The sequence below is a fragment of the Nycticebus coucang genome, chromosome 11 (assembly GCF_027406575.1).
Source record: "Nycticebus coucang isolate mNycCou1 chromosome 11, mNycCou1.pri, whole genome shotgun sequence".
Taxonomy (NCBI): Eukaryota; Metazoa; Chordata; class Mammalia; order Primates; family Lorisidae; genus Nycticebus; species Nycticebus coucang.
In genome coordinates, this window is record NC_069790.1 from 33,848,179 (window position 1) to 33,872,300 (window position 24,122).

The 24,122-nt window shown below is 41.2% G+C and overlaps 1 protein-coding gene across 11 annotated transcripts in view; it reads left to right on the forward strand.

The window, feature by feature from the left end:
- The window catches only part of OSBPL3 (oxysterol binding protein like 3), a 176,789-nt gene that overhangs the window by 91,391 nt on the left and 61,276 nt on the right, over positions 1 to 24,122 (forward strand). For 10 of the 11 annotated variants that reach the window (XM_053553467.1, XM_053553472.1, XM_053553471.1 and 7 more), the window contains 5 exons: positions 17,790 to 17,906; positions 18,051 to 18,104; positions 19,153 to 19,266; positions 22,465 to 22,632; positions 23,213 to 23,336. In XM_053553467.1, the coding sequence (XP_053409442.1) occupies positions 17,790 to 17,906; positions 18,051 to 18,104; positions 19,153 to 19,266; positions 22,465 to 22,632; positions 23,213 to 23,336 (577 nt within the window). Of the gene's footprint in view, positions 1 to 9,318; positions 9,350 to 17,789; positions 17,907 to 18,050; positions 18,105 to 19,152; positions 19,267 to 22,464; positions 22,633 to 23,212; positions 23,337 to 24,122 lie in introns of all 11 variants that reach the window. The other variant, XM_053553475.1, reaches the window with a different exon arrangement.

The window sequence follows — 24,122 nt, forward strand, 5'->3', positions numbered from 1 at the left end:
TCTAAGCCTCCACCCTACAGTCGAGTATAACTATGTTTCTCTTTGTACCTGTCCACAAGCTGCATCGTAACAAAATCACCTCTCTGTTGCTACTCCAGATGAGTCAGATCCCTGGCCTAGCAGTCCTGCTTGCCCTGTGTAGTAGGCACATCCTAACCCCAGAACCTGTGAATGTTACCTTATTTGAGAGGAGGATATGCATATGCATATGTGATTAACTTAAGGATGTTGCAATGAGGAGAGCATCTAGGATTACCCAGGGGGGACCTAAATTCATTCACAAGTGTTCTTCTAAGAAACACATAGTGGACAAGACAGACAGAGGAGGAGGTGACATGGTGATGCTGGCAGAGATAAGAGTGATGGAGCTACAAGCCAAGGAACTCTGTAGAGTGGCGGCAGCTACCAGAAACAGGGAGAGGCAAGGAATGAATTTTCCCCTCAAGCCTCTGGAGTGAGTATGGCCCTTGGTTTTGAACTTAAGGCCTCCACAGCTGTTGAGAATAAAATTCTATTGTTTTAAGCCACCACATTTGTGGTATTTCACTAGGGTAGCCTCAGGGAAACTAATTTGCTCTGCTGCTTGCTGTGCGTCAACTTTTCTGGGAGTCCCAGCTTGCGTCCTTGGCTGTAACTAAGGTGGAGCTAGGCCTTAGTGATTGCGCCTACCTGAGCTCTTACAGTGGGTTGGTTTGAATCTCCCACCTGACATTTACAAGTTTTCAACCTTGTGATGTGTGTCTTTATTTTTAATGTATATTAACTTCTTGAAGGCCAGCACATGGTTTACATCTTTGCATTTTGAGTTCCTGGTGATAAGCTTTCAACCTTTAAGGAGGGGTTAAGGAGAAGCTCAGTTACAGCCTGGACTATAACATGCTTAGCACTAAAGTTGTTCCCTCTTTGATTCACAAGGTTATCTGGGATCTTAACCTGTCACTAGGTTCTCATTATGAGAAGCAATTCTCCTTGTGTTAGTACTGTGGAAAAAAAAAATCACTGCTGATTTGGATCAAAGATAGGAAGAGTTTATTGTGCTAAATTTCTGCCACTTACTCCTGTGATTCTAATCATATATGCATTAATTACCTGAATGTGTCTCTGACTTTAAATTTTAATTAGCTCTAAAAAAAATAGTTTTGAGCACACTGTAAGAGAGCTGTAGTCAGCTAGCACCATCCAGCAATGGGGTGGGTCTTGTCTTTTCTCTTTCTCTCTCTCTCTCTCTTTGAGATGGGGTCTTGGTGGAGTACAGTGGCAATATCATAGCTCACTTCAACCTCGAACTCCTGGGCTCAATCATTCCTCCTGCCTCATCCTCCCAAGTAGCTGGGACTACAGGTGCAATCACTATGTCTGACTAATTTTACTATTTTTTTATAGAATTGGGGTCTTGCTAAGGCTAGTCTCAAACTCCTGGCCTCAAGCAGTCCTCCCACCTCAGCTTTCCAAAGCACTAGGATTATAGGCATGAGCCACTGCACCTGACCTTGTTTTTTAAAAATTGAAAGCTAATAAAGGTAAAATACTACAACAGTGCTAGAAGGTATAAAGTAAAGAACAAACATACTTCTACCTTCTCACCACTAGCCCCTGTGCCATTCACATGGGAGTGTAGGTTGGAGATTTTCCTGCATCCCCACATGGTATGTGCCTATGTGTGGTGAGTTAGTCCAGAATCTCCTCCACAAAGCCAAGTGCTGCTGTGCAAACAGCACTTCTTAGGAAAGAGGGCAGAGAAAGAGGTCACAGTCAGGCCTGGGTCATGGTCCTCGGAAGGCCCTCACTCATTTCTGTAGTCCTGCTCACGTAAGATGTAGCCTTGTATCTTGAAAAATGAAAAAGCTGGATAGATGACTTTCCCGTTCTCTTTCAAACTCTGAGCTTTAAAAAAAATACTCCTTGACTCTGTGGGAGTAAGCCAATCACTACACTATACCCTGAAAGGAAAAAAGAAAAGCCCAGAAGAGACCCTTGAGTACTCTGGACAGAGCCATCTGTCTTCACTATTGAGACACAGAGTGTGTAAAAGGCAGGGACGTGCCATCAGAGACAGCTTCGTTCTGCCTGGGGAGAGAGCAGAGTTGGAGGTGACGGGCAGGATTGCTGGGGGAGTAGGTGGCCCTCGGCAAACTCAGCTGAGTGTGTGTTTACTTCTAGATCAGTGGTCACAACTGTGTGGGTCACAACTCCTGTGGACCATCGAAAAACATATCCTGCATTACAGATAATTACATTACGATTCATAACAGTAGCAAAATTACAGTTATGAGGTAGCAACGAAAATAATTTTATGGTTGGGGATCACCACAACATGAGGAACTGTATTAAAGAGTCATGGCTTAGGAAAGTTGAGAACCACTGAATCATGTCCAGAGTGGATGTTCCACTGCAAGTTTCTGCCTGTGATCTGCAGACTCAGTCCACAAGTGGGTTCCATCTCTTAATAGTTTGTGGTCTTGGTCCAACTACTTGAAAGCTTCAATTTTCTCATCTATAAAATGAAGATAATACTTCCATTATAGAATCACTAAAAGGGACACAGTATTAAAAAAAGGTAGTTGTTATTTGTATTACTGTAACCACTATCATGATAACAACTACGTGTATACCACTACCACCTTGGGGGCTGCCTGGCCAGAGCAGAGTGACATTGAGGAGTTAGCAGCCTGTGAAAGAAAGATGCATAGAGAATTCTGTTCATAGCCTTAAGGGGCTGGATACAATTAGGAGAATATTTAACAAATATTAAAAAACATGCCAAAGTAATCGCAGCCCTGATTGACAGGATAAGTGTCATCCTTGTATGTGCATTGAAGTTTTTTTATTAATATTATTTGAATTACACATCCATCAGTGGTCAGCACATTTGGAAAATTTTTCTCTTATTTGGAAACTCAAGATAGGAATGATTGGCTGGACTCAGTGGCTCATGCTTGTAATCTCAGCACTTGGGAGGCTGAGGCAAGTGAATCACCTGAGCTCAGGAGTTCGAGACCAGCCTGAACAAGAGTGAGACCCCATCTCTAAAAACTAGCCAGGCGTTGTGGCGGGGTCTTGCTATGTTGATGCATAAGGTTATCTGGGATAACCTTAGTCCCAGCTCCTTGGGAGGTTGAGGCAAGAGAATTGCTCGAGCCCAAGAGTTTGAGGTTGCTGTGAACTGTAATGCCATGGTACTTTACCAAGAATGACAGAGTGAGTCTCTGTCTCAAACAAACAAACAAAAAAAAATAGGAATGGCCTCAGATGGAGCCCAACAGAGCTGAGAGCTCATGTTTTTGTCTCCCCATTGTCAGTATCAGCCGCTGGCAGGTAGTCCTTTAACCTCTCTCCTGTGCTTTCTCAAGGGGTCACTGCCCAAACTGGGTGAATAGTCTCCCATTATCTAATTACAAGTAATTGAGACACCAGTGGTTTTGGCATGTGGCTCGCCAACTAATTGGACTTGAAACATTTCTGGGCCTGAATCCTCTGGTTGTGAGCTACATCCCTGTGTGAGGGGAGAGGAAGGACAGTGCCAGCTGGCAGCTGGTGACTACCACTTCCCCGTAACCTGCAGAATCCGAGTGGTTCTTACTTCAGTCCCCTTTTTTCTTTAATGTTCTTATTTATTTCCTAAAGTCAGGGATTGTACCTGAGGTTACTAGGCAGAGGCTAATGTGCTGTTTAATGTGATACAAGTTTGTGATAGAAGATTTAGAAAGGACCTCGTAGCCCACTTATGCTGACCTCCCTCCTGGTCTCGGGCTGCCCTCTTTGCTGTCTCTAGCAGGTAGCCCTCAGCCTCTGACGGAGCTCTGTGGAGACTAGGGAGTTTGCACATTCATAGAGCAGCCACGTCTTTTTGTCATTTTTCACAGCACTGATTATCGGATAATCTGATGATCCATCTTTTGGGGGAGCTAAAACCTAGGTCCTTGCAGCTCCCCCATGAGTCCTGGTTGTGCCCTCTGAGTCTATCAAGTCAACCCCAGTTCCTCAGGACAGCCTGGCCTCCTGGCCATGCATGCTTGAAGTAAGCTTGTGGCCTCATCTCTGATGGTACAGAATCTCAGGCCTTCCTCAGACCTACTGAACTGAAACCTGCATTTTGACAAATCCCCAGGTATTGACATGCGTCGCAATTCGAGAAGCACTGAAGGAAATCTCATACACTATCTTTCCCCCAACCAATTTTTTTCTTTTTTAATTGCTATTGCTATCAGGCCTGCTGGTGCTCAAAAAAATCTTAATCGAGAAAGAAACTTTTAACAAAAAGCAACAACTCCATCAACTCTCAGCGACTGAAATATAAGTACAGAATTGGTCTGACATCATTTAAAGCTGTCATTCTATTAATTGGAAATCCATTGACAGGCCTTGCCAGTGTCCCTAGTACAATCATAAAAGGTAATATTAAAGAGCTTTAACCTTTCTTAATAGGCCCTTGAAGATCACAAATGCCTTTCAAATCATAAAAGGCTGATGAAATTATGCTCTATGTGATTTAATGCCTGGTATTGTGACTTTAAAAAACCTGATAAACAGACAAAATAAGTGATTAGAACAACCCACTCTCTAGTCCAGCCCGATAGAGGCAGCCACAAAATTTCCCTCTCCAACCCTTTTCAGCTGTGGGAAGAATGAAAGTTTAAGTCGTTTTCTATTTCTGACATCACTACAAGGGCAGCAACTGAAGATTCAGCATTTGAAAGGTGCCTGGGAGATGTACACCCTGAAAGCAGCTGTGCTGGAGGGATGCGCTTTCAATTCATGTACTCAGCAATATGTAAATGAACTTTGCCAGCTCATGAGCATGAATAAATGCTTAGCTGCCTTTCCAACCAGAAAGCAGCTTTCTATCTTTGGCACATTTTAGACATTCAGTAAAACAGACTGAATGTAACACCAGATGACTGCGCCAGACTATCTTCGGTTCAACTCAAGCAAAACCCTTAAGAAGCCCCTTTACCCAGCCCCTATCATGTTTCTCTCTCCATCTGATATTCATGGTAACCTATAAGCCTGACACCCCATAGGATGGGACATCAGCCCAGCTGTGTTGGGCTAAGTTAGCAGGACCTTGGGCTCCCTGGGGGCCCCAGTTAACCCTATGTTGTATTTCTTAGGATATTCAATTCAGGTATATGCCCTATTTCCAAGTCACTGGGGACATGGAGGACAGTAAGAGCCTCTCCCTGAGGCCTGGTCCCTTTAGCCAAGAGAATCCAGCCTCTCTTACTTTGTCCAAGGTACCAATTCACTCTAATCTAGCACACATTATTAAACTCCCACACCCTGAGTGCTTTGGGGTGGGTGGTTTTTGACACCCCTCTTGCGCCGAAGACTCATTAAGTAAATATTTATTTAGAGCCTCTATTCCCAGGTAATAGATAAGACACAGACTCTGTCCTCACTGAATCCCCACATTCTAGCTCTTGAGGCAGGCCAGGCAAGGGATGTTAATGCTGAAATCATGGAGGGAGGTTGGGCACAATGGCTCATGCCTGTAATCTTAGCACTCTGGAAGACAGAAGTGGGAGGATCCTTCGAGGCCAAGAATTTGAGACCAGCCTGAGCAAGAGTGAGACGCCATCTCTACTAAAAATAGAAAAATTAGCTGGGTATGGTGGTGTATGCCTATAGTCCCAGTTACTCAGGAAGCTGAGGCTGGAGAATCACTTGAGCCTAGGAGTAGTTGCTGTGAGCTAGACTGACACCACAGCACTCTACCCAGGACAACAGGGTGAGATGCTGTCTTTAAAAAAAAAAATCATGGAAGAAGGGAATTTCTGCTTGGAACAGGAGGTTTAGGGCTAAATGCGAATTCACCAGGCTATGATGTAGATGAGGCAAGCATTCCAGATGTGAAAAAACAAATGCGCAAAGACTTGGCAATATTAAAATGCATAGGCAAATTTCCCATTCCTGTTTGGTATATAGGATAGGAAACATGGTGGCTGTGAGCAGGGTCCCAGACCTTACTTCCACTGTATGGCGCTGCTTCTGAACTCCTGACTGTTTCACTGTCTTTCTTGGCCACTTCCCAGTTCTACCCACCATTATCTCCCTGCCCCATGGGAATCACTCCTTGTTCATCCTCAGAATTTACATATTTAAACTACAGTAAAAATGCAATATGCAGAAAAATCATTAAAACTGTAGCTGCTTCTGGCCAGGCATGGTGGCTCATGCCTCTAATCTTACACTCTGGGAAGCCTACGTGAGTAGATTGCTTGAGCTTAGAGTTCAAGACCAACCTGAACAAGATTGAGACCCCTCTCTACCAAATAGAAAAACTAGCCAGGCATTGTGGTGGGTGCCTCTGGTCCCAGCTACTTGGGAGGCTAAGGGAAGAGGATCATTTGAGCCCAGGAGTTTGAGGTTGCTGTGAGCTATGTTGTCATGGCTCTCTACCCAGAGCAACAGCAACAGAGTGAGAATCCGTGTAAAAAAAAAAAAAAAAAAAGATATATATATATATATATATCTTCTGCAGTTCATTTGGTATCTTTATAACATCAGAGAAGTGATCCACATTTAAGAATAAGGATACTAATAAATCCAACCTTGAAATGTGCAATAATTAAGCATGAGAATGTAAGTATGGTTTTTAGCACACTATTTGACATAAAGAAGGTGCTTAATCAATGGTAGCTATAATAATTGCTTTATTCTTTCACCATATTTTCATGTACTAATATCTACAGTAAACTATTTTAAGAAGGGAACAAGACTAAAAAGGTTCCTGCTTTCATTGAGCTGGAAAGTGTCCTGCAATCATTTTGTGTTGTTTATATTGTTGTCGTTATGTATTATTTCCATCGACTCTACCGAATAGTATTTCCTGAGGCACTAGTGTTTTGTGTTCTCTGTGGTGCACTGTATAATATTGAGGTTACAGCTTAATACCACAGGCCAACTCCCCTGTGCCATTTTCTGAGACTTCAACAATTAATAAACCAGGGGAATTCATTTAGTACCTACTGTATACTTAGTACTTTTCTAGCATTCTAAGCAAACTGAGAAGATAATCCCTAGGATGGTTTGGGAAGAAAAGACCAAAGCACTGGAGATAAAAATAAAACAAAAACTACCATAATTTATAGGAACATGTGACTAATGCGGTTTGTATAATTTAAGAATTTTTGTGGAAGAAGGTAGAAACTGCACTAAAATCCCGAAGAGTTTTCCTGGGGGGAAAAGATCAAGGGAAGATTCTGGGAGGCTGGAACAATATAAGTAAATCACTGAAGTAGAAATAAAGACAAACATTATGTCACATGCCTTTTTATATTGCATGAGGGATGGGACAGAGAAAATAACACATTTTGAAGATGAAACCAACAAGACTTACTTATAAGAAAATATTAGGGGCAGCGCCTGTGGCTAAGTGGGTAGGGTGCCGGCCCCAAATACAGAGGGTGGTGAGTTCAAACCTGGCCCTAGCCAAACTGCATCAAAAAATAGCTGGGCGTTTTGGTGGGTGCCTGTAGTCCCAGCTGCTCGGGAGGGAAGAGAAGTCACCTAAGCCCAGGAGTTGGAGGTTGCTGTGAGCTGTGTGACACCATGGCACTCTACCAAGGGCAATAAAGTGAGACTGTCTCTACAAAAAGGAAAAAAAAAAATAAAATATTAGAACTCTCCCAATTTTCTTTCTTTCCTTTGTTTTTTTTTTTTTTTTTGAGACAGTCTCACTTTGTCACCATTGGTAAAGTGCCATGCCGTTGTAGCTCTCAGCAACCTCAAATTCCTGGGCTCAAGTGATGCTCCTGCTTCAGCCTCCTGAGTAGCTGGGACTATAGGCACCTGCCACAATGCCCGGCTATTTTTAGATATAGAGATGGGGTCTCGCTCAAGCTGCTCTTGACCTCCTGAGCTCAGGCAATCCACCTGCCTCGGCCTCCCAGAGTGCTAGGATTACAGATGTGAGCCACTGCACCCGGCAGCCCTCACAATTTTCAATCTATGTGGCATCCTGGCCTGGTATTCTTTCCTAAAACAGTACAGAGAATTTGTGCCAGGTTCATCAGCCGTTCTAACCTCATCATCCTCTTCACCAGTATCCCCTTATTATGAACAATATTTCAATGACTGTTTTACTCTCCTCAAATAAAATTCATTATTAATTTAATATATTTGAAACATAATTTTGAAAACATCAACATCATGCTTTACTACAATGTAAAGGAAAATTCAAAGAATATGGTTAATATTAAAACAAATTTCAATACATAAAAGCCCAAGCATGACTACACCAGAAGACATGTGAAGTGGTCAGATAAACCTATATATAGAAAGAACAGCTCCGAATGCAGATGATTCTGGTGTGTTGTGTTAATAACTCACATGGCATGACCTTCAGCAATGTTCTCTTAAATGGTGGGCAACACTTACTAAGTTTCCTAAAAGAGCTGAGTCTTCCCTCCGTTAATTAGTATGTGCATTCTCAAAAATTCAGAGTACAAAAAAACATGCACAAATACCTCAGTATGTGTGTGAAATAGAGTTCGGTATGCTCAAGTGATTTTTAGCACACTTCTACCTACAAAAGTGTCTAACAGCACTTTGGAAAATCTTTTAGTATGTGGGGCAGCTTGTTCATTGTGCAAGACTAGGGCACTGGGGGACATCTTACACTCCTGGCTCCCAGCTGTTCAGAGACTAGAGTCATCCCTCTGACATTGGGACACCCAAAAGTGCCCCCAGGGTTCCATCATGCCTCGAGGGAGCAGTCTCAGCATCCCTGAGAACCACCTGGCTGCATGTTGGCTTTCAGGCCCTGAGAACTACCTGGCTGCATATTGGCTTCCACAGGGAAGCTGGGTGGGGGGGAAGATGTGGATGTTGAGTCCAGAAAGAATTTAGCTGTGTTGCTTTCTTCCTCGGTCAAGGAAGGCCCCCCACTTTCTTAAATATTTCAAATCTGGCTTTTCCAACCTGCAAACAGTTTCATGTTCTAAGCCCAGGTAGAAGATAAAGTGAGAAAATATGATATTTTGTAAAAAAACAAAAAGAATGCAAGCCCTTTTTGGCTTAATGGCCAAGAAACCCACTCTAATTCCCTGCCTTCCATGTTGGCTCATGGATAAGAATGTACCTTGTCTCAAAAGTTCAGGAGAAATCTAGTTCAAACATGAATCCTTTAAACATTTTTTCTTTTTTTTTTTAAATTAAATCATAGCTATGTACATTAATGCAATCATGGGGTACAATGTGCTGGTTTTATGTACAATTTGAAATATTTTCATCGAACTGGTTAACATAGCCTTCATGACATTTTTTTTCTTGAAACAGTTTTGAGATTTAATTCTTGGATTTTTTTTTTAACTACAGGTATGATCTCATCTATTTTTAATTCAGTTCTGTAAGTATGCAAAAACCTAATCCCTCTTGGCATTTGCATGGTACACAGTCGACCCTATTGAGCAGATGTGCAGGATTGTTTAGTATTAGCATTCAGCAGGTTGCTTTTATTGGGGAGTCTAAAACCAAACAAGTCAAAAAGGCTTGATCCACTCAGAATGCTTTCCTGAGGATTTTGTGCCTTAGATTTTTATTCAACAATAACAACAACACACATACCCCTCTTTCATATGAGTGTGTTGCATGTAATTTGTAAAATGTTCTTTGGTCAAAAAGTAATGGGCATACTTCAAATGAGCACCAATGTATAATATCCAAGAATATAAATCTGCAGCCTTATTCCAGGACTACGTTTATTCATTTGTCAGTCAAATACATACCATTGACAGGACAACAGGGTAGGCCTTCTGAGGGAACAGAAGAAAACTGGATCCTTTATTCTTTCAAGGAGCCTCTTGTCCAGCAGGGATGGTAACACCTCATGGATATTATCATGCATGAGGTAAACCTTTGCAAAATAAGGTACAAAACTGATGGATTCTCTAGGGATGAAATGGTACTTTCCTCTGGAGGAGGTAGAATTTTTAACCTTAGAGATTCATTAACATCTAGGCAAGTAAAACATGTTAAATTTTGAGGAATAGCATTCTGAACTAAAATAAACTTGAGCAGGATTTTGTGTGTGTGTGTGTGTGTGTTTTTCAGCGTTGGGAAGAGCGGCCTCATCACTTAGGAGTATACATTCTCCGTTTATTGTCTGATTGAAATTAAGCAATTTTGAATAACTGGTAATAATTGCTATAAAGAAGTCTTATTCAATATTTCTACCTTTCTAGAAAAAAAATCCTCAAATTTAAAAGCTAAATATTTTTTCTAAGCTTTGTTTTTTCCAATTGAAGAAATTCCTTTCACAATCTCAGATCTTGGGATGTCACCGTGGCATTTCAAAACTCTGGAATAAACCTTTAACTCCATTCAGAGTAAGCACCATGAGAAAGAAGGCAGGTCTGTCAGGATCATTATGGTATAAAGTAGGAAAAGGTTCTTGTTACCAGGTGGGTCCCAGGTATTGAACTTGAGAACAACATAGAAATTGAACTAGAACCTCTCAAGATGCTCTATAGGTTTCCAAGGCCACACCATTAGATTGCCTGGGGCCCAGGTCCCAGGATGTGAGTCTACCTACCTTCCACTCCCTGGTGCTGGTCCAGATTTACCATCTATGTCCTTATACTTTTGGTGTTTGGTTGTGCCACCTGCTGGTAGGCTAGAGATTTGACTCACAGCAAGCTAGTCAATGTGAAATTTTGGCCAAAATGGCATGCTTGTCAAAACTTAATTACTCTGAGTTGGAAAAGGTTTGTAAATGATCTGGATGATAGCTACTAAGTGCATATGTATATAAATAAACTCACCGAGTTGTACTCCTAAGATTTGTGCATGTCATTATATTACATCCCAGTTAAAAATATAAAAATTAAAACAATAAATATTGCTCTCCCAGTCACTAAAGTATTGCCAATTTTGGTTTATCTCAGGGTAATAGAGCGATGATTTATGTATTTTTAAGCATTTTAAAATAAATTTTTAAAACTTTTAGCATTTTTCGACTAGTTGGCCAACAAGAGAAGATTGATTATAACAACTATTTATAATAATTGACCAAAATAGAAAAGTTTTTGGAACAAAGGAAAGAGGGAAAAACAAAAAAAAAATTTTTACAAAAAGAGGATGATAGTACTTGTTGCAAAACCATCCTTTTAGTGCTTAAGGATTTCTGGTATTTAAATACCTACCACTTGTGAATGTTAGTTTTCAACTAAATCATTTTTCCTACCGACTTGATTTCAGAAGTCTAGCAGTGAGTGAACAGTAATTATGTGACAATGTCAAAGTGAACAAAAATAGAACTAAGGTAAAATCTTTACCTTTGGCTCTGCTTGTCAAGTTTTAAACACCGAAAGAGAGAAAGTCATTCTCTCCTAAAAGAGAGTTTTAAAAAATCAAATTTGGGAGAGATTAAAGATGGCAGCCGAGTAACAGCTTCCCTGCAACTGGGAACAGCGAGTCTGGGGAGACAAGACTCCAGGCATCTCTGGCCGGTGGGATCTGCCTATAATCATCCCTTTGAGGATACAGGGAGCCAGCAAGGGACTTCTGGACCCCAGGAGGAGGACAAAAACAGTGGAAAACTGGCAAGTGGTTGCGTGTGTTCGATGGACCTAATCACGCCGGCAACCGTAAGTACAAGCAGCAGTGAGACTGCAAACTGGAAAGGCCTTACCTGTGAATTGTTCCGGTGTTCTTGGACTTGGCACTCAGTTGAACTGCCTTGGGGAGAGCTTGAGCAGGAGTGTGGAGAACTTTGGGCATTGCCTGGGGCCCCAGACTGAGCCACTGAGCCGGGCGCAGGAAGCCACGTGAAAGAACTGCCCCAGCAAGCTCTGCCCTCAGGGTCTCAGAGCAAGGATTGAGCCGGTCAAAGTAACCTACTGACTGAACAGCCTAAAGGCGGGGACCGAGCTGCCTTACAGCCTTAATCCTTAGGGGCAGAGTGAGACAGTTTTGGCACACTGGAGCCTTGGGCTGTTGCCCTGGGTAGACTGCCGTGACGTCACAGCTCATAGCAACCTCCAACTCCTGGGCTTGGCGCTGCCCAGACCTCCATAAGTGCTGTGCAGCAACCCTCCACCGGTGACCCGCACCCACCGGGCCTCCACATTCCCTGACCAGGAACTGCGGGAGCCACGCAACCCTGAATCCTCCCTCCTGTGTCCTCCCAGCTTCCACACTAGCCAGTTCATCTGGACAGGGACTCTGGTAGCTGCGTGCCCTTTGGAGCCCTCCCTGCCTCTGCACAGAGCTCTTCTCCTGGCCAGAGACTGCTGGAGCCTTGGGCTCTCTGTGCCAAACTCACTGGGCACCTGGCACTCCCAGAACCGTGCGCACCACCCCTAGCCCTGTTGCTGGATCCAGGTGTGTCACAAACCGGAGCTGCTTCCACAATCAGAACTCCCCAGCTAGAGCAGCCCCAGAGGAACTACACAGAGTCACTCCCTACAAAGATCCAGCAACAATAGAGTGATCCCGCTGAGGTCTAATCTTGGAGAGACACCTCCCCAACCCTGAGGACAGCCAGAGACAATGGTGAAAAACAATCATGAGGCGAAATCAACAGAAAAACTCTGGCAATATGAATAATCAGAGTAGATCAACTCCCCCAGGGATCAATGGGGGCAGAAACAGCACAAGACCCCATGCACAAACAAATAGCTGAGATGTCAGAAATTGAATTCAGGATCTGGATAGCAAATAAGATCGAATTAGAATTCCAAAAGTTATCTCAAGAATTCAATGGATTCAAAGACCAAATGACCAAAGATTTCAACACATTGAGACAAGAAGTTGCATCCCTCAAAGATCTGAGAAACACAGTAGAATCCCTCAGTAACAGAATGGAGCAAGCAGAGGAAAGGATTTCTGACATCGAAGACAAAGCTTTCGAATGCTCCCAAACCCTCAAAGAAGAAGAGAAATGGAGAGCAAAAACAGACCACTCTCTCAGAGAGCTCTCGGATAATTTGAAGAAAACCAATATTCATCTTATAGGGATCCCCGAGAGTGATGAAGTGGCTTCACAAGGCACAGAGTCTCTTCTCCATGAGATTATGAAGGAGAACTTTCCAGACATGCCAAGAGATTCCGAAATTCAGATAGCAGACAGTTTCAGAACTCCAGCACAACTCAACCCAAATAAGACATCCCCCAGACACATCATAATCAATGTCACCAAAGTTAATATGAAGGAAAAAGTTCTGAAAGCTGTCAGACGAAAGAAAACCATTACCTACAAGGGGAAGAATATCAGAATAACTGCAGATCTCTCTGCTGAAAACTTTCAAGCTAGAAGAGGATGGTCATCGACTTTTAATCTCCTAAAACAAAATAACTTTCAACCCAGGATCCTGTACCCAGGTAAACTGAGCTTCATTTATGACGGAGAAATTAAATACTTCAACGACATTCACATGTTAAAGAAATTTGCCACAACTAAACCAGCTCTCCAGGACATTCTTAGACCTATCCTCCATAAAGACCAGAGTAATTCTCCACCACAAAAGTAAACCCACCCCCAAAATTTTTGATCAAATTCCAACTTTCACAGTCGCAAAAGGATTAAAAATATCCACCGGTCTCTCGAAAGGCTTATCAATACTCTAAATTAATGTGAATGGTTTAAATTGTCCTCTAAAGAGGCATAGGTTGGCAGACTGGATACAAAAACTCAAGCCAGATATCTGCTGCATCCAAGAATTGCATCTTACATTCAAAGACAGATACAGACTCAAGGTGAAGAGATGGTCATCTATATTCCAGGCAAATGGAAAGCAGAAAAAAGCAGACATTGCAATCCTGTTCACAGACGCACTAGACTTTAAACCAACCAAAATAATTAAGGATAAGGATGGACACTTCATATTTGTTAAAGGTAATATCCAATGTGATGAGATCTCAATTATTAATATTTATGCACCCAACCACAACGCACCTCAATTTATAAGAGAAACTCTAACAGACATGAGCAACTCGATTTCCTCCACTTCCATAGTAGTTGGAGATTTTAACACCCCTTTAGCAGTCCTGGATAGATCCTCCAAAAAGAAGCTAAGCAAAGAAATTTTAGATTTAAACTCAACCATTCAACATCTGGACCTAACAGACATCTACAGAACATTTCATTCCCCCAAAAACTGAATACACATTCTTCTCATCAGCCCACGGAACATATTCCAAAATTGACCACATCCTAGGCCACAAATCTAACCTCAGCAAATTTAAAAAAATAGAAATTATTTCTTGCATCTTCTCAGACCATCATGGAATAAAAGTTGAACTCAATAACAACAGGAACCTGCATACCCATACAAAAACATGGAAGCTGAACAACCTTATGCTGAAGGATGCATGGGTTATAGATGAGATTAAGAAGGAAATCACCATATTTTTGGAACAAAACAACAATCAAGACACAAATTACCAGAACCTCTGGGATACTGCAAAGGCAGTCCTAAGAGGGAAATTTATAGCACTGCAAGCCTTCCACAAGAAAACGGAAAGAGAGGAAGTCAATAACTTAATGGAACATCTCAAGTAACTAGAGAAAGAAGAACACTTCAACCCCAAATGCAGCAGAAGAAAAGAAATAACCAAAATCAGAGCAGAATTAAATGAGATTGAAAACAAAAGAACTATACAACAGATCAATAAATCCAAAAGCTGGTTTTTTGAAAAGATCAATAAAATAGATAAACCTTTGGCCAACCTAACCAGGAAAAAAAGAGTAAAATCTCTAATTTCATCAATTAGAAATGGTAATGATGAAATAACAACAGACCCCTCAGAAATTCAAAAAATCCTTAACGAATACTACAAGAAACTCTACTCTCACAAATATGAAAATCTGAAAGAAATTGACCAATACCTGGAAGCACGCCACCTACCAAGACTTAGCCAGAATGAAGTGGAAATGTTGAAAAGGCCTATATCAAGTTCTGAAATAGCATCAACTATATGAAATCTCCCTAAAAAGAAAAGCCCAGGACTAGATGGCTTTACGTCAGAATTCTACCAAACATTTAAAGAAGAACTAGTACATATACTACTAAACCTCTTCCAAAATATAGAAAAAGAAGGAATATTACCCAGCACATTCTACGAAGCAAACATCACCTTGATCCCCAAACCAGGGAAAGACCCAACAAGAAAAGAAAATTATAGACCAATATCACTAATGAATATAGATGCAAAAATACTCAATAAGATCCTAACAAACAGAATCCAACAACACATCAAAAAAATTATACACCATGACCAAGTCGGATTTATCCCAGGGTCTCAAGGCTGGTTCAATATACATAAATTTATAAATGTAATTCAACACATAAACAAACTTAAAAATAAAGACCATATGATTCTTTCAATTGATGCAGAAAAAACTTTTGATAATATCCAGCATCCCTTCATGATCAGAGCACTTAAGAAAATTGGTATAGAAGGCATATTTCTTAAACTAATAGAGGCCATCTACAGCAAACCCACAGACAATATGGTTTTGAATGGAGTTAAATTGAAATCATTTCCAATTAGATCAGGATCCAGGCAAGGTTGCCCATTGTCTCCATTGCTCTTTAACATTGCAATGGAAGTTTTAGCCATTGCAATTAGGGAAGAAAAGGCCATCAAGGGTATCCACATAGGGTCAGAAGAGATCAAACTTTCACTCTTCGCCAGATGGTATGATCGTATATCTGCAAAACACTAGGGATTCTACTATAAAACTTTTAGAAGTGATCAAGGAATATAGCAATGTCTCAGGCTACAAAATCAACACCCATAAATCTGTAGCCTTTATATATACCAACAATAACCAAGCCAAACAAACAGTCAAGGACTCTATTCCTTTCACAGTAGTGCCAAAGAAGATGAAATATTTGGGAGTATACCTAACAAAGGACGTTAAAGATCTCTACAAAGAGAACTATGAAACTCTAAGAAAAGAAATAGCTGAAGATATTAACAGATGGAAAAACATACCGTGCTCATGGCTGGGAAGAATCAACATTGTTAAAATGTCCATACTGCCCAAAGCAATATATAATTTTAATGCAATTCCTATTAAAGATCCATTGTCATACTTTAAAGATCTTGAAAAAATAATACTTCGTTTTATATGGAATCAGAAAAAACCTCGAATAGCCAAAACATTACTGAGCAATAAAAACAAAGCAGGAGGAATCACGCTACCAGACCTGAGACTGTGATCAAATCCATAGTGATCAAAACAGCATGGTACTGGCATGAAAGCAGAGAATTAGATGTCTGGAACAGAATGAATAGAATTCATTCAAGAGATGAATCCAGCTACTTACCATTATTTGATCTTTGACAAGCCAATTAAAAACATTCAGTGTGGCAAAGATTCCCTATTTAACAAATGGTGCTGGGTAAACTGGCTGGCAACCTGTAGAAGATTGAAACTGGACCCACACCTTTCACCATTAACTAAGATAGACTCTCACTGGATAAAAGATTTAAACTTAAGACATGAAACTATAAAAATACTTGAAGAAATTGCAGGGAAAACTCTTGAAGGAATCAGCCTAGGTGAATATTTTATGAGGAGGACTCCCTAGGCAATTGAAGCAGTATCAAAAATACACTACTGGGACCTGATCAAACTAAAAAGCTTCTGCACAGCCAAGAACATAGTGAGTAAAGCAAGCAGACAGCCCTCAGAATGGGAGAAAATATTTGCAGGTTATACCTCCGATAAAGGTCTAATAACCAGAATCCACAGAGAACTCAAACATATTAAGAAGAAAAGAACACGTGACCACATCTCAGGTTGGGCAAGGGACTTGAAGAGAAACTTCTCTAAAGAAGACCAATGCAAGATCTACAAACACATGAAAAAAAGCTCATCATCCTTAATCATCAGAGAAATGCAAATCAAATCTACTTTGAGATATCACCTAACCCCAGGAAGAGTAGCCCACATAACAAAATCCCCAAACCAGAAATGTTGGCCTTGATGTGGAGGAAAGGGCACACTTCTACACTGCTGGTGGGAGTGCCCACTAATATGTTCCTTCTGGAAGGATGTTTGAAGAATACTTAGAGACCTAAAAATAGACCTGCCATTCAATCCTATAATTCCTTTACTAGTGTTATACCCAGAAGACCAAAAGTCACATATAACAAAGACATCTGTACCAGAATGTTTATTGCAGCCCAATTCATAATTGCTAAGTCATGGAAGAAGCCCAGGTGCCCATCGACCCACGAATGGACTAGCAAATTGTGGTATATGTACACCATGGAATATTATGCAGCCTTAAAGAAAGATGGAGACTTTACCTCTTTCATGTTTACATGGATGGAGCTAGAACATATTCTTCTTAGCAAAGTATCTCAGGAATAGAAGAAAAAGTATCCAATGTACTCAGCCCTACTATGAAGCTAAATTATAGCTTTCACATGAAGACTATAACCCAACTGTAGCACAAGACTATGGGGAAAGGGCCAAGGAAGGGAAAGGGAGGGGGGAGATTTTGGTGGAGGGAGGGTAATGGGTGGGGCCACATCTATGGTGCATCTTAGAATGGGTACAGGCGATTGCAGTGATGTACGCAGCTATGATTTAACAATTAAAAATAAATAAATAAATAAATAAAAAATCAAATTTGGTGCCACCAAATTATAGCTTTACATCTATAAAGTCCAGAGATTGGGTGGAAATTAAATTTGAATTTCTTCTCCACAGCAAATGCAGCCAACTCACTGTGTCGAATGGATTTAGTGATAGGATCAAGTGCTTCTTCACATTATTATTATTATTTTTGAGGTAAACAATTACCGTGGACTCTTTTTTTTTGGAACAGGACAGCTGGGAAGTGGTGGAAGGACTGAGGGGGGAGATGACTTACACCCAGGAGCCACCAGTCCAGAAAGGATTTTTGCTGAAAAAGAGGAAATGGCCCTTAAAAGGCTGGCATAAGGTACGTCATTTGCGTTGGCCTCATTTTATTTGTAACGTACTGAGTACCTAGTTCTTAGGCACTTACATTTAATTTTAAGGTGAAATTTGAGACCAAGGATGTTTAAATGGAATGTTTTAATAACTAGTATTTTCTTCCCCACAGAGATTCTTCTATCTGGACAAAGGAATCTTGAAATATGCCAAGAGCCAAACTGATGTAAGTCTTCTTGTGGGTGCAATGTAGAACAATTCGGAAGGGTAATTGTTATCAGCTCAGGGATGAAAATGGAACAGGTGATTACACATCTCTGATCTAGAAAGCATGGAGGTTCATAGTCTCTCTAAGGTGTGACCAAGGTGCCAGCTCTTAGCTCTGGGATCTAGGTAGCCTCAGTTGCCCACCTGGTAAAGGTACAGGGACTCCTCCCATACCCTACGAGATAACCAAAGGTTTGTTCTGGTCTTGGAGCTGTACCTGAGGAGTTCTATGGGTGGGAGAGGACATCTTTATAGCTCGAGAACAGGAACAAAACACAGGGTGAGTGTCACTCCCAGTCTTATAGTGACTGAGGGGCAATGAAAGCCCTGGGGGAAGGAGAAGGTCCTCTTCTAGTTGACACTAGGAAATGGGTCTGATGGCCATTAGTTCTGCCCCATGTAGGCATCCTTCTCCCCTCCTTCCCTCCTCTCCTAGCCTCTTCCCCACACTCCTTCCTTTCAAATCACTTCTAAATGAATTTAGACACTAGAACAGTGGTTCTCAACCTTCCTAATGCTGCGACCCTTTAATACTGTTCCTCATGTTGTGGTGACCCCCACCCATAAAATTATTTTCGTTACTACTTCATAACTGTAATTTTGCTACTGTTATGAATCACAATGTAAATATCTGATATGCAGGATGTCTTTAGGTGACCCCTGTGAAGGGTCATTCGACCCTGAAAGGGGTCTTGACCCACAGGTTGAGAACCATTGCCGTAGAAACTAATTCAGCAAGAGGCTGGGCAGTCAACCGGTAAATTCTTTGCTGTGGGAGTCAACCCTGGGATTTGCTCTCCCACCTCCTACCTTCCTGGCTGTGTTAACTGCCTGTTAGTTACCACCTTTGCACCTCAGTGTCCTTATCTGTAAACCAGGGAGGATACTTCCTATCCTGTGCATGCATAGCTCTGAAGTCAGTACCGGTTCACACTGAGGGCTTGGGGAGGTGAGGGAGAGGAGGGCCAGGCCAAGGTTCTTGAGTGGCCCTCTTCGTACCTCTGCAGATAGAGAGAGAGAAGCTGCATGGCTGCATTGACGTTGGGCTCTCAGTGATGTCCGTAAAGAAGTCATCAAAATGCATAGACCTTGACACCGAGGAGCACATCTACCATCTGAAGGTAAGACGGCTTCCGTTGTGCAGAGTCCATTTACGTTGGGAAGGTGGATGCCTTTTGGGTCTTCAGCCAACATGCAAAAGATCTTCATTACCTAAGTGTTCCCAGCAGACAGTGTTGATATTCGGGTGGGACAGGTCTTAGCTGTGCAGGACTGTCTATCACGCTGCTTGAAGGTTTAGCATCCTTCTCACCTCATCTGCTAATAACCATCCCTCTCTCCAGTGATTGTGACAACAATAACAAGAAAACTTTCATGCCTCCAAACCACCCTTCCTGCAGCTAGTGAGCTAGTGACATCTTTAGTGAAGACCCATTCACTGTAGGTTAAATTATGTTGCCTGAAATACCATGTAACTTTTAGTCAGTGGAGCCTTACCTTAAAACTTCAGCTAATCTTATAGAGATTCCATTAAAATTCCATATTACAGTGAAATGTCAGGGATTTTTTTCCCTACAGTGTTGGTCTCCAGATAGTATTTCTCAAAGCTATTTACCCTCTTTTTCTCTCTATCCCATCTGTGGTAGAGAAAGGTAAAAGCATGAAGCCGGATATCTAGACCTGACTCAGATCTTGACATGGCTAAACTTACTAGCCATTGGACTTTGGCCAATTACCTCATCTCTGAGAGTCTCAGTTTTCTCACCTAAAACAAAATGAAAATTATCATAGTGCTCATCACGTAGAAAACTTGGCATAAAAACTGGCCCACAGTAAGCTCAAGAATTATAGTTATTGTGATTATTAGGTGGTACCTGAATGTTGACAATTGAGAAAATGTTACAATTCTTTTCTTACTTGGGCAAATTGCCATGCTGAGAGTTAGGAAAATAAAAGCATGAGGTCAGGAGCTGCTTGCGCTAGTGTGTCCCCTTCTTCTCCATAGCATATGTGTGGTTACTGTGCTATAGGAGCCTAACACTGACAGGTGGCTGGTTCAATAGGCAAGACAGCTGAGTTCTTACTGTTTCCCAGTTTAACTGTACCTCTGGGTGCCATTGATATAAAGCAGGGCTTCTCAAGGTCAGCACTGTTGATGCCGTGGACTAGACAACTGTTTGCCATCCTGTGCACAGTAGCGTGTTAAGCAGTGTCCCTGGCCTCTACCTTCTCTCTGAATCTAGGAGCATCCCCCTCCAGTTGTGAACACCAAAATGTCTCCAGTGCATAAAATCACCCCTGGTTTAAATCACTAGTATTAAGGAAGAAAAAATCCATAATCTTAGAAAAAAATTAAGAAAAATACTACCCTCCTGCCACAATTCCTATTTCAATGTCAGTCTCTGTTGGGGTCGGTTAGAACATTTCTCCATGTACTTCCAATGCCTCTTAGTTCTGATTTGATATGGTCAAGAAATAATAAGCTCTTATTTATCCACTATTGTATTAGCAGAATAAAAGCAATTCTTCCTTATTTTTAAAGAATTAGAATGCTTTAAAATACACTGAATGCTAATATTATGACAAATACAGTTTAACATTTTTCTGTGTGATTTGCTTTAAGTTCTGTTTGGTTTCCTATTCATTCTTTTGAACATCAGCTATCACTTAGCATAGGTAAGTGTAGCTATCTGAGCATTCGAGTAAATAGCCTCAGCATCAGACAGTTTTTAAATGTGAGCCACTTGGTCCCCTTCTCTGACATTATAGATGAGAGATATGGGCAGCAGAGAGGGTAAATGTCCACCTATAGCCCTTACAATAACCTTAGGGACCAGAACAGAACCCTGGTCAGTTATTTTATAAAGTCCTTCTTTTCTTCTACCTCGTTTAACTAATAAAAAATGAGTCCAAGAGTGCTTTGAGAACTGACTTTTAAACGGCCTCTGAGAATAGATCAGTCCAAAACGACCCAAGATTCCTGTAAAATTCCTCTTTAACACATCTGGGAAATGACATACATTTCAAGAACATAATTTGAGGTAGACAAATAAGTGTGAGTCTGTACTGCTTCTTCCTATAAATGACACATTAAATAGCTTCGAGAGGGGTTTTCAGTTTTATATTTCCATCTACTAATCAACACAACTGCCCATTCCTCAATGAATGGTGCTGGTATTTTGCACATCCTAATGCCATCCGCTGTGGCATTAATAAAGCCTCTCATAGGATTAACTTGGATTTCTCATCTTAGAAGTTAGCCTGCCATGCATCCTTTTGGCTTATTTTAAATTGCAGCTTCCTAAGTCTCTGTGTCCTAATATGTAGGTACCTATCAGTTTTCACATTGAAAATATTAATACTGTCTTACACACACACACAATTATTGACTTTTAAAGAACTAGCCATGATAGGTGGGTGTCTGTTACATTCTTTTTGGTATTTTTATGAATATTTGAAATATTTTCCAATAAAAATAAATACTAGTTACAAACATTATTCTCTGAGTAAATTAGAAATTGTTAGTCATTCATCTATGGAAGGAATGGTTATATGTGAGTATGTAACAATAAAAATTAAAAAAAATATATTGCTGTATAATGCTTTGCCAGTTTTTTCTGAGAGTACTGGAAATGTTCTTTGGAATAACCTTCACATCATTAACATACACTCCTCTTGGTGTAGTCTTTGTCAGAGAAGATGAGCAAGGTTAAATATTTTAGGAAGAATTTACTAATTCATTCTAGTTCAGAGACGATTGATCTGAAATGTCTGAATTATAAAAGAGTTTAAAAAGAAAAATGGTGCTAATATTTTCAGTAGGGATAAGAGAAGCTGGGATTAAAGAACTTGGAAATGCTTCAGGGACAGATAAATATAACTTTCAGCTCATCTGTTCTTTAACATAACTGGCACTGTTTTGCTTTCTTAAAAATAGCATAACAATTGGACTCTTTCATAGAAAGCCTAAATATATGCTTTATGAAAATCATTTTTACTCTCCATTTCCTCCTCAAATTTGTTTCTGTAGACTACATGCAAGTAAACCAAGTCACTATGAGGCTATTTCTACTTGTGCCTACTTAAAAAGAGGATGTCAGCGGGAGGCTGAGGCAAGAGAATCGCGTAAGCCCAAGAGTTAGAGGTTGCTGTGAGCCCTGTGACGCCACGGCACTCTACCCAAGGGCGGTACAGTGAGACTCTGTCTCTACAAAAAAAAAAAAAAAAAAAAGAGGATGTCAGGAGTTATCTCAATCTGATGAATAATTGTTCCTTCCTGTGACTCTCTTCTTTCCTTCTTTCAACTTCACACGTTTTAGGTGAAGTCAGAAGAAGTCTTTGATGAGTGGGTATCCAAACTCCGCCATCACAGAATGTATCGTCAGAATGAAATCGCCATGTTTCCACATGAAGTTAATCACTTTTTCTCAGGGTCCACGGTCACAGACTCTGCATCTGCAGTGTTTGACTCCATTTCAAGTAGGAAGGTAGGGAGTATTTTGCCAATAATGAATCTGAAAGGAGGGGGTGCTTTGTATGGGGGTTGTTCCATCTCAGCAGCTGAGCCTGAGGAAGGAAAGGTTTATGGGGAGGTGCAGGGTAAGCCTGGGCTATATTTAATTAGTCTGTTTGCCCAGGGAGTCAGAACCAGGACCAGATGAGCATCTATTAATCAAGGAACAGTGATTGAAAAACGGCATGTAAAGAGGAATTTATCTAGAATTGCACTCCCTTTCTCTTAACTGGTTTGACTTGACTTTGGTTTCTTTTTCTGGTTGTAAAATATAGTAGGTCTGTGTATGGTGGGGTTGCAAAATATTTCCAAACATTTATATCATTATTTGTTATTTGAGAAAAGAAAAACTAAGGATTGCCATCCAAGAGCTCATAGTATAATACAGCCAACCTGGGTATACCCAGAGATCTTCATGCTTTGCCAGAAGCTTCTTCCTCATCATAGGCAGATGGTGTCCTATTAGTGACTAGCTCACTCTGTTATCCTTGACTCTAAAGTGTCCCCGCTGGTCTGTTTTCATTTATAATGTGCTTTTGTTTTCTGGGGAACAGCATAGCAGTATATCAAAACAGAATTCATTTCAAACTGGAAGCAATTTATCATTTTCTTGTGGTGGTGAGACACGAGTTCCATTATGGTTACAGTCTTCAGAGGACATGGAAAAATGCTCGAAAGGTAGAGTGACTTAAAATCTCTGCTCTTTTCTGTCACAAGTCTAAATGATGCTGGTTTGATAACACACCTCATTTGCATCCTGCCTCCTGGGCCTGTCCATATTCCTGCCTCTACTTTGTTTATGAAGGTTGCACTCATTATCAACAAAGACCTTCTCCCTTTTTTTTTTTTATTGAGACAGAGTCTCACTTTGTTGCCCCTTGGTAGAGTGCTGTGGTGTTATAGCTCACAGCAACCTCAAACTCTTAGGCTCAAGAGATCCTTTTGCCTCACCCTCCTGAGTAGCTGGGACTACAGGTGCCTACCATACACCGGGCTATTTTTAGAGATGGGGGTCTCACTTTTGTTCAGGCTGGTCTTGAACTCCTGAGCTTAAGCAGTCCACCCCCGTCAGCCTCCCAGAGTGCTAGGATTACAGGCATGAGCCACTGCACCGGGCCTAAAGATGCTGTCCTTGAAGAGCTTTACATGTTCACCTGACTGTGCATGCAGACAGGTTTCCTTTGCTATTTCTTGAGTACTGGTGGCTGATTTCCACATGAGCCTATAAATCATAGTCCCCAGGGGTGGGGGTCTGCACAGCTCTATTTTTTTAAGTACTAAAAATGACTGTGATGTACATCCAAGGTTGAGAACCAGTGTTCTGGAGGTGAGGCAGTGGCCAGATGGAGAGCCCTGTGAGGTGGGTCTTCTCTACTGCACATTAGAACCCCCAGAGGGCTTGTACTGTACGGAAGTACCCATGCTCAGGCCTCCTTCCCAAAGAATCTCTTTAAATTGGTCTGA